We start from the raw sequence: 11,199 nt of genomic DNA on the forward strand, positions 1-11,199 counted from the left end.
ATGAGGCCCATGTGCTGATTTTGGGCTTATCAAAATTGCACATAACAACGAGTACGTCTATACTCGAATGAATCCTCAATTATCTTCCTTTATACGCCGTGGCTCTGAACTCTGCCGGTACGAGGAGATCGTCGGAGTTTTTCGTCGGGGTCCAGCAAAACGCTTGATGCCCTGTTTCCACCAGCGTTCTTTTTCATCGCGGTGGCGAGATTCGATGGCGGAGACGGTGGAGTCTGGGAGCGAATCAGTTTATCTCAGAATATCTCTCTCTCTCAACCAATCGATTATTACTGTATAGAGGTTATCATTATTATTTTCTTGTTTTTTTCCATATATTTTTTTCCATACGTTTTTTGGTTTGCTATATTGTTTCCCTCACCCATACACACTGTTATGGGATCAAAAATACAATTTTGGTTTGCTATATTGTTTCCATAAATATTGAAAATACAATTTTACATTTTATTTTGGTTAAATATTTGATAGAAAGATGATTTGTGAAAAAACTCAAAAACATATGATAAACGTATGATTATAAAAAAAAGAAAAGAAAATGGGACGAACATTGTTACACACTCTATATTTTATATTTTATGAGACAAATATGAAATTTATCCACTTTAAAATTGCAGTGTGGAGTGTGGTACCTAGGATAGCCTAGTGGTAATTCCACACCACTTCCTGTGTAATGGTCGTGGGTTCAATCCCAACTGCAGCTAAGCTGCCTTAAAAAAAAAAAAAAAAAATTGCAGTGTGGAGTATATTTGTCTAAAATGGATATATGTGTAGAGATAGTGTTCTAACTTTAGACGTGAGTAGTGTAAAATGCAACATGGAGATATTTTGGTGTATATTTTCTCAAATTTGTGGTAGTTTTGTTGATGATGGAAATGACGGTATATGTAAGAGATACCGTGTACGTGCGACACAGTCACGCGCTAATTGGTCACGTGCGAGGGCAAAATGCACCCTAGCGCACGTTAGACAGCTTCTTTCACATATCACTCTTACGCTACGCTGATATAGCGCAGGTTAGCCTCACTCCCCACCCAACCAACACATATCTCCCTGTTTGAGTGCCATTCTTCCACGTAAAACCGCCTCTCTCTATCTCTCTGAGTATTAGGGTTTCTCTTTCTCCGTATCCTCGTACACCCACACACACAGAGGCTCCGTCACTCTCTACCCCTCTCTCTCTGTGCGATCTCGGCGCTTCAATGCCGGCGAGTCTCTACCGGAGATTTCAGTGCCAGATTGTTCGATTTTTTGGGCGATATCGGCGTCTCGAGGAATTTGCGCCTTCAATTTGCTCTGACTAACGATTCTTGCTCTGTGGGTCTTCGATGGCACCGAGTCGGAGAAAAAGCGCCAGTAAAGCCGCCGCCGCTGCCGCCGCTCGCCGGAAGTGGAAGGTCGGCGATCTTGTGCTTGCAAAAGTCAAGGGTTTCCCGGCTTGGCCCGCCATGGTATGCTTTCTTTTTTTCTTCAAAATATTTCAAATTCGCTCGTAGAATCGGTGTTGTGGTTAATTTTGGGCATGAAAGATGACTGCTTTAGGGTTTTTATTGCCGATTTGCGTTCTTTGTTTGTTTCGGCATGCCTTCTTGTTTCAATTTGCCTTTTGAGATCGCTAAAAAATTGGTCTTGCTGATCCGCTGTGAAATTCGCTGTTTGAATTGGGAATATATGAGCGCTTTGATTACCACGGATACAAATTTCGAGATTAATCTGACAATCGTATGATAATTAAGCTTACATCCGCATTCAGAATCGGAATTGTTTATGTACAATCAGTACCAACGAGTTTAGAGATTGAAGGGAAGTGATTCTGCGCACTCTTTAAATAAACGTGTTTAGGCATCTGCTTTTGTGTGATTGATTGCTAACAAGTACTGAACATATAGCACCATCATGATGTGCTTAACCGCTTAATTTTTTGTGGCAGGTCAGTGAGCCGGGGAAATGGGGCTACTCTACCGACTGGAAGAAAGTACTTGTGCACTTTTATGGTACCCAACAGATGTAAGTATTATGCACTGTATTGCTTGATTGATTTATTATGGATGTAGTGTCAAGGTAATGCTTCAAGGATTTAATGTTACCTCGTGCAATCCGTTTGGTAGAACTGTGACAATACGTTTCTTGAATTGGCATGATATAATCTATTAACTTTTCAATGTTTTTGTCATTTTTTGAACTTAGGCAAGCTAAATCTGTTTGTTTTGTATCCTTAGGTGTAAGACAGTGCTTGTGGTCTTTCTTTTCTTTTAGTTTGATTTTTATTTGCACAGCTAGCTGATGGAACCAGTGAGATGCAATTTAGACTTATTTTGCAAATTTTGTTCTTCGTTGAAAGATTTAGTTTTACAATTGTAAGTTGGAGTCTGCTATATGCAAACGTATGTTTCCTTGTGGGTCTATAATGATTTGAAATATGCTGCATGTTAGATGTTCGTTGAAAAGTTCTCTATGGTAAATGTAGATTGTACCAGCTTTTGTAATAAATGATTGTTTAAGGCATTATGAAGTAGATTGTTAACAGACAGTTTCATGTACGGAAACCTTCTTAGATTTATCATACTACTACACTACAAGTCATCGTAACTTAACCTCCATGGTTTTTTCCAAGGGAACTTCGACCTCTCAAAACTGCAGAGTTTGGTGACTACAGATGTATAAAATAAATAAATAAAACTGTAAATAATCCGAATATACAGGAATGAGTTGTAATTGAAAAATGTTGCCGTGATGCATTCTTGCCCTCTAAAGAAATTTGGAAAAAACCGAGTTGGAACCAAATTCTAAACGAAGTTTCCTTTAGAAGAAAGAAAAGTTTATTGCTGAAGTAATGTTACAACTTACAAAAAGATGGGGAATCCAAGGACAAGGGAATGGCAGAAAAAAATGAAAAGGAAAAAGAGATCTAAAACCCAAACCCGCATTACCTCATAATTGCAGCCCGATCCCTTAAAACATAGGAAAAGAACTGATAATAGGCTTATGGCTGTCCAACCATTGATCTTCTCCCACAGCCTCAGGGAAGTCTTCTCCCAGACAGCATAGGTTCCCACTCGTGGTTGATGTCTTGATTTTTTTTTTTTTTTTTTTTTTCCTGATCTAATAAGTGGTTAGTCTGTGTTTTGATGCACTCACCAGTTTCCAATTTTTTGTTACATTTTTCTGTACTGGATAAATCCATGCCTGTTTCAAAAATGAAAAGGGAAAAAATAAAAGTGAGGTTTAGGAGGAAATCACAAGAGAGCATGCAAGTGGGAAAAAAAAAAGATTAGTAGGGTGCGTAGATGATGTCCAAGGTGAGATCAAGAGGGAAATAGACTAGGAAGCATATGTGAAAAATGCTATGATGCTAAAGCTCAGGTTTAGTTGTGCCGTTACGCAATTTTACATATGTCATAGTTGCTGGAGCTGTGAAGAAATGACATTTTATGCCGTGTTCCTGACAATAGGAGTTGCGTTTTGCTTTAATTGTCTATATTCTACCTTACTTGCACTGGGTTTCTTAAGTTAATCATTCTTCATATGCTTGAAGTGAGTTCTAATTATGTGGTGCTTGCAAACACTTATTGGTGCATGCTGTCTTATGATTTGCAATTTTTTAGTCCGTGCATGCTTTTTGATATTGTTAGATGATATACCTGTTTTATAGTTTAAGTTTAGCTTCATTTTGTTTTTGTTTTTTTTTTGGTTTTGTATCTATATGAGAATAGTTCAAACTTAAAAGAGAATAAACATGGAAAGCATATTTTGCAGCAAAAAAAAAAAAAAAAAAAATGGAAGGCATATTTTTGAAGAGAGATATTACACAGTTGTTTCCAAATACATTGTTTTTGTTGTCCTTGTTTTCTTCTGATAGTTTTTATGATATGAAACTCTGTCCTGTTGCACTTTTTGAATATTGGCACTACTTCCTTCTTTTAATTACTGCTTTTGAGAGTCATATTAGAAATTCCATAAGAATAAAAGGATCGCATTTGATATTCTTTAACGGGTTGCCACCTATTGTCGAAGTTGGGCAACTTGTTCATGGAAAACGAGCAATGACCCTACTTAATGATGTCGTTTGCTTAGAGTAATGTTGCTCGTGAAGCCCTTTATTTTTTCTAATCTAAAAGGAATAATATTTTATTAGGAAAGAACCACAACAAGCATCCTGAACGTATTGTTCAATGATAAGCGAAAGAAATTGTGAACTTTAAAGTTTGCAGATACCCACTAGATTACATGCTTATTCCTTGTTGTTTATTTTATTGAAACTTAGGGGTTGGGACATGGGTTTATATGTGTGTGTGTGTATATATGTATACACACATGTATTTTTTTTTTAAAAAAACATCGGGACTTTATTAATTCAGAACGGCTTAGCCGAGAACCATAGCATGGATAACTATTTATTGAATTGTTGTATTTATTCACAAAGAGACAGCTGTTATCTTGAATTACAGTGGAAATCCAGTCTAGTTCTCTAATCTTTTTTGGTAATTAATAAATGTTCTGCTTCTTTTAAAAAACGAGTACAGTGAAAATAAAAGCTACACATAGTTTGTTATTTCATTCGTGGATGCAGAACATTTTATTTTATTCTTTTTAAATTTATTTGTATTAAAAGTCCCAACAGTAGTCGTATAACTGTAAATTTAGGGCTTGTGGATGGCTGAAAATATTTGGTTAAAGTGTTTTGTTTAAGTGGCCATGTTCTTGTGTTTTCGAAGGTGGCATACATACAAGTAATTCTAGATTACCAAAGTAAATCAATACCAGCATTTTGTCAAGTCACAACTTTACGTTTGTGCTAAGTGGGGAAAAGCTTGAACTTACTATATACGAGGTCGTTCTTAAACTTTAAATGGATACAATAAAGAGTTTTTTGTCTTCTCATTTTTCAAACGGCGTAATTTCTAAGCTTTGATGAACCATCCGATTGAATGTTTTTGGCTTAATTGACCTGATTAATTCGAATCTTGTTTCTTTAAAGATAGTAGTTTGCACTAATTGTGAAGCTGTTCTGTCTGGTGCTTGGTTTGGGTTCGCGTAACTGTATGTTTTTTCTGGGTTTATATTTCCGGCTTATTTTTGTAGAGTGACAGAAGCCACTACTTGCGGTTACTTTTTTTTTTTTTTTTTTTCCTATACACGGGCATTTTCTAATTTGAACTGAATGCTGGAGCTCAATTTACTTGACTTTTATCTTTATATAGAAGGACTACGAGTGAACGTGTATTTCCCCATTAATGAGTGCTTTATTATGCAGAGCCTTCTGCAACCCTGCTGATGTCGAAGCATTTACCGAGGAGAAGAAGCACTCTCTTCTTACTAAACGGCATGGAAAGGGTTCTGATTTTGTTCGCGCGGTTAATGAAATAATTGAGAAGTTTGAGGAGTTGAAGCAGCAGAACCAAGGTGAAGATTGTGACTCTGGCGAGGTTGCTCATATAAATGGTGGGAACGCAGCAAACGCATCTGCGAACCTCGAATCAAAAGATCAGCTTGAACCCCCTGAAGCAACTCGTGATTCTCGATTTAACTCATCGCATTCTAATTTAGAAAGTCTTCCAACTGAGGATACTTCAGCTGCTGCAATTGTAGATGCTGCTGATAGAAAAGAGGAGCCCGCTGTTGCCGAAGATGTTACAGAATCACCTTTGCGTGCTCTTTATTTATCAAGCAAAAGAACCAGAGACTTGCCTCTGCAAAATGGTCTTTCACAGAGAAAAGAGTCGTTAGTTAGAAGGTCCAGAAGCTCAAGGTTGGAGTCCCGAAGGTTGCTAGACGCTGTAGTGCAGTCTAGTGATACATCAAAGAGGAAATTATCCGAAGCCTCTACGTGTAACAGTGTTGATCTAGCTGCTTTTGCTTCAACTGGTAGCATTGAAGACAATAATTCCGAAGTTGTCACCGTTGAGTCCCACAATTTAAGTTTAAATGAAGTTAGTACCATTGATTCAGGTAGTCAATTAGAGCACTCTGAGACTGTGGCCGGTGATGTTGAATTGAGCAAAGCGCTCGAAAACCAGATAAAGGCTGTTACGAAGAAGAAAAGAAAGCCAAGCCGTAAAAGGCCAACTAGTGACGCAGTCGAACCTATTGCTCAAGTCAAGGAGGATGATTTCCCCAATACCAGCGAAAGCTCCCAAAATAATTTTGAGAAAATAAGTGGCAGCTGTCACAAAGAAAATGGAGATGAGCACTTACCGTTGGTGAAGCGAGCTAGGGTCCGGATGAGCGAACCTTCCCTAAGGGAGTGCAACACGTTTACACGCCCTGAAGGTTCATCAGAAGAAGCTAACAAATCTTCAGATTGCAATGATCCCTTGCTTAGGGAACCCTCTCGGACGAACTCCACTTTGCTCTCATCGTCGCCACCACGTGGATGTTCTCAGTTTTATGGAAGTAGAGCTAATTTTTGGAAAGTGAAAAAGGACCAGTCGTATGGCTCAATAGACGACGAAGCTGCTTTGCCGCCATCTAAGCGTCTTCATCGTGCTCTTGAGGCCATGTCTGCTAATGCTGCTGAAGAAGATCGGGCATGTAATGATATGGCAGCGGATGTGAATATGCTTACAGACAGTACTCTTTCTCCTTCAACAAGTAAGTCCCCTCATGCAGCGATGGAAAATCAAATGCCAAATGGGTATAAAATCGAGTCTATTGGCAGCGATCCTCAAGAACAAGCAGATGCTTCTGGTTCCAACCTTGGGAAAATTCTTGAAGCAACCTCGGTGACCGACTTAAATGGCCAAGGAGTTGAGGGTTCTGACATCCAAAACAGTGAACCCAGTAAGGAATCTTTCGTGGATGCTGAGACTCATACCGATGAAGCATGTGGTGCAACAATTCCTTCTGTGATCCTACCTGAAAGTCCAAAGCATCTGTTATCTAGCCCTTACAGAAAAGAATCTGTTGTGGGATCTGCTCAAGGTCTAGAAGAGGAGTTGTCGCCTTGCAAAGACAAAAGCGATTCTGAAACAAACGAGTTAATAAATAATAAATCGGAAGAGACAGAAAAAGAATTAGAGTCGTATGAAGGTACTTTAGCGAGTATAAACCCTATGTCAGGTGCGCATGTTGATGATATGGAAGTTTCACCTCAAACTGATACTGGTGTGCTTCAGTTAAATACAGAGAGCACTCATTTAGAAAATATCAGATCTCCCAATGACAATAGAGACGAAAATGACATGTAAGCTTTCATTTCTAATTCATGTTCCACATAATATCCGTGTTTCTCGTTCTTGCATTACATGCGCTGTACTTGCCTTTTCGTATTTGCATGAAAATTTTAGTTTCCCGTTGATTCCTGATTGTGTGATAAACATCTCATTTTTTTTGCTCTATCTTGCCATGGTTTGCTTCATACTTCATTGATAGGTCTGTGGATGTGGCAGAGGCGGTAAATAAACAAATGCTCAAAGAACCAAGTTCAGAATCATTTCCAAATGGCTACTCGGGTGACGGCGTTGGTGTTCATTCAAGTCCGTGTTTAACTGATGCTGGAAATTCTCTTGCCCAGGCATCTCCTTTCAACACGTCATCCGGCCGATTGTCTACTTCAGATAATAGCAGCTTCATTCAAAACAATGGAAGCTGTAGTCCTGATGTGCATTTGTTCCACAAGACCGTTTCACACCCTTCATTCACCGAGGAAGAGAAATCTGAATCGCTGTCATCTCGTAGGCCGAAATCTGTTGGCAGGTATCCAGAGTCAAATCCCGCTCTCTCATCGTTTGAGGCACTGCTTGGGTCTTTGACGAGAACAAAGGAGAGCATTGGCCGAGCAACACGCTTAGCTGTCGACTGTGCGAAAATTGGTGCATGTTCCAAGGTTCAAAATACTGATCCATCTTGTCTTGTAATTATTGCTCTACTAGCTGATGACTGTTAATTCTTGGTGCTTTTAACACACACACACAGATATCACATGCTAAAGTTATCATGGGTGTCGATTATCACCGAAGTTTCTGCTGACAATAGTTCCTTCAATCAGGTTGTAGATATTCTTGCTCGTTCTTTGGAGAGTGAACCAAGCTTGCATAGAAGGGTGGACTTGTTCTTTCTTGTAGATTCGATCATGAAGGGTAATATATCTGTTCTCTTGAAACCAACATTCATAGATGCTAACTATATCGTTAAATTGCTACTGCGGAGAATGGGCGTTTTGACATTGTTTTGAGAAAACAGGTGATACTTGTGGCTTATACACATCTTCAATTCAAGCAACGTTGCCCCGGTTGATTGCAGCTGCTGCGCCACCTGGAAGTTCTGCTCACGAGAATCGGAGGCAGTGTCTCAAGGCAAGTGATATATATATATATATATATATTTTTTTTTTCCGAAGAAATGCTGAAATTAATACAAATAATTTAATTTCTTTCATGTGTCTGCTCTTAAAATAGGCTGATATTTGGCTCTGTTGATGTAGGTTTTGAGGCTTTGGCTGGAAAAAAAGATTCTTTCTGAATCTGCTATTCGTCGCCAAATGCGAGAACTTGACTCCCATACGGCTGCTGGTCCCTTCTGCAAGCGCTCAATGAGAACTGAGAGGTCTTTTGATGATCCTATTCGAGAAATGGAGGGAATGCTTGTTGACGAATATGGAAGGTTTGACTTATTTATTTTTATCAATTTCCTTGTATGATTCTCTTTAAGGTGTTAAGTTCTAATGAAACCTACGAAGATCAGATTTGAGAGATGGAGTTATGAGCTTGTCATAAGTTGCTAGGTCGAAGAGAACCACATTTTTTTTTACCTTTGCCTTTTGCTTTCCCCGATCTACTCTTGCAAAACTCATTGGGACACATTGTTTCTAGGTTTAGTTGCAGAAAAATAATATCATAAAAAAACATGATAAGATAGGACTAAAAATAAAAATATTGTACGATATGAAAACAAAAAATTGTACTTTGCAAATCTTAATTATGAAATATTAAAAAACTAAAGAAGACCTTGTGATTTTCACCATCGGACCTTGCAGTTCGGATGTCCTATGGTGGAGCCTACAAAATATAATGAATTATTTGGCCAAGGCTGTGTGTGCGCGTATGACCTATGTGGTGAATTTGGTTTATAATAATTTGATGTGTTTTCTTTGGAACAATTTGCATCCAAATAATGAATTCAGGGATCACTTAGGGACTGAACTGCGACATGTCATATACTTAAGGTGTAGAACCCTTCTACTTGTAATGACTGTAGTAAAAGAAAAGTTGATAAAACCCCCGTTCGTTTTCCTTTGTTGCAGCAATTCAAGTTTTCAGCTTCCCGGATTCTGCATGCCATCCATGCTCAAGGACGAAGATGCGGGAAGTGATTCCGACGGGGGTAGTTTTGAGGCTGTCACTCCAGAGCACAGTCCCGAACACCGCGAAGACCACGGAAAGATTCCGACCAATGAGAGGCACCGACACATTTTGGAGGATGTTGACGGAGAGCTTGAAATGGAAGATGCCGCCCCCACTTGCGAGACGGAATTGACCTCCTCTTCTTCTGCTGCTCAAATGACGACGACAATGCCCCAAAACCATTTCGAACACAATAATTTACAACTCCCGTTTGCACCTCCGCTTCCCCAAGACGTTCCACCATCATCTCCTCCGCTTCCATCATCTCCTCCTCCACCGCCGCCGCCGCCGAGTTATTCTCCGGGTGCAAATGGGGTCGATCTCGATGCAAATCATTATTCAGATGTACGAGTCTCGACACCTTTTCATTTACTTTTCTCTGGGCTTTAACCTTGCGGACATGTTTACGATATCTGTGGTTTCTTCTTGCAGCGCTCAAATACACCGAGAAGTAACCAAGGGATGTCTGATATGCGCTATCACGAATCCGATCACCAGAGAGATCGTCGCAGGCAGCAGATGGCGGAGTCTTATCCCGGTCGGGGTTTCCACAGCAAGAACTACCCGGTTCGGCCACCTCATCCTCCGCCGTCCAATCAGTATAATTTTGTCAGAGAGCCTCACTATAAGCTGCGGAGGGATGGTGTTCCTCCGCCGCCTTCCCACCACTCCAGCAGATACCAGGTGGAGCAGAACTGGGACCGAGAGAACTTTTACAACAATCACGACAGAATGAAAGTGCCTTCTTCCCATGACCCCGATGATGGGTGGAGGCATCCTTTTTCCGGTAGAGCTTTTTTTTTTTTTTTTAAAGAAGTACATTGCTGTTTTAAAAGTCCAGTTGCCAAAATATTTGTTGTATTTATTTGGCCTTTAGGTCCTCGGTATCCGGGGAAAGGGAAGTTTTACGAGCCTGATCCATTTGGGGGCCCCCAATCTGAGCATACGAGATACCCTAATCAAGGGGGGAGATATCCCCCGCGTTCGATGAGCCATAGAAATTCCATGCCTTATGGACCTCCTCTTGAAGGTCCGATTCCAGTTTCTAATAGAGGTCTGTTTATTTTGTCATAATTAGTGCCTGTTAAAATCTGTTAATGATAAAAGTTCTGAAGTGCGACTCTTGTTGATATAATCTTTTATTTTTATTGTTTTTGTCGCTGCAGGTCCAAGCTACTGGCAGCCGAGATGAATGAGTATTACTAATGTATCGTTTCCGGTAAGTTACTGGTATATAAATGGATATCCAGTTTGTTTTTTTAATTTTTTTTTAAAAAAAAATTGTAGTTTTTTTTGAAGCGGCCTGATAATTGGAGTGGAATTTTATAGGTGTCACGGAACCATTTTTGATCGGGCCTTTGCAGCTTGTCCGGTGTAGTTGGGTTGGTCACTATCTATTTATTAAAAAATAAAAAAAGGAAGAAAAAAAAGCCGTTGTATTTATCTCGTCTCCAAGGGATAGAAGAAGGGTTTGGTTGGAAGGCCAAGTCGTTGACTATTCCGGGTTGTACATACCTATTTCTGTACTGCTTTCCGCTAAAGCAGGAAGGCAAAGCAAATCCGGTACTTGTAGAGATTGTTCGAGAGCTCAAACTAACTCAGATTGCCGTGTATAATTTCTATTTCCTTGGCATAATTTATTTTGGGTTATTTATCAGTGCTTAATGTATATGGTTATTCAACTTGTAGAAAACTTATTTATTCCCCTAAAGATGGAAAGAGGAAGTAGCAGTAATGGCCAGCTTTAAATTTATTTATTAGTTGAATTGGGGATATGTATGTATTTAGCCTCTCGAGGTTTTGGGCACCTTGATTTCATTCGGTATTTGCATATTTATTTTGA

At 39.5% G+C, this 11,199-nt stretch overlaps 1 protein-coding gene across 2 annotated transcripts; it reads left to right on the forward strand.

The window, feature by feature from the left end:
• The first annotated feature begins 1,057 nt into the window (after window positions 1-1,057).
• LOC149388536 (protein HUA2-LIKE 3-like) lies at window positions 1,058-11,199 on the forward strand. 2 transcript variants are annotated; one of them, XM_089622823.1, is made up of 12 exons: window positions 1,058-1,466; window positions 1,946-2,022; window positions 5,270-7,198; window positions 7,387-7,840; window positions 8,003-8,093; window positions 8,197-8,309; window positions 8,438-8,616; window positions 9,257-9,701; window positions 9,789-10,143; window positions 10,234-10,410; window positions 10,523-10,575; window positions 10,686-11,199. In XM_089622823.1, exons 1-11 carry the CDS (start codon window positions 1,344-1,346, stop codon window positions 10,546-10,548), a joined length of 3,969 nt encoding a protein of 1,322 aa, XP_089478949.1. In that variant the 5' UTR covers window positions 1,058-1,343; the 3' UTR covers window positions 10,549-10,575; window positions 10,686-11,199. The 2 variants fall into 2 exon arrangements, with proteins under 2 accessions (XP_089478949.1, XP_089478950.1); XM_089622824.1 differs by having other exon boundaries at window positions 10,234-10,386.

The sequence above is a fragment of the Urtica dioica genome, chromosome 8 (genome assembly GCF_054948205.1).
Source record: "Urtica dioica subsp. dioica isolate 48M chromosome 8, U.dioica_male_clone48M_v1_H2, whole genome shotgun sequence".
NCBI lineage: Eukaryota > Viridiplantae > Streptophyta > Magnoliopsida > Rosales > Urticaceae > Urtica > Urtica dioica.

Excerpts from the sequence above, each read along its gene's own strand:
- LOC149388536 (XM_089622823.1), top strand. The coding sequence starts at position 1,344 with ATGGCACCGAGTCGGAGAAAAAGCGCCAGTAAAGCCGCCGCCGCTGCC. Across the intron at positions 1,467-1,945 it reads TCCCGGCTTGGCCCGCCATG|GTCAGTGAGCCGGGGAAATG; the intron begins GTATGCTTTCTT and ends TTTTTGTGGCAG. Across the intron at positions 8,094-8,196 it reads TGTAGATTCGATCATGAAGG|GTGATACTTGTGGCTTATAC; the intron begins GTAATATATCTG and ends TTGAGAAAACAG.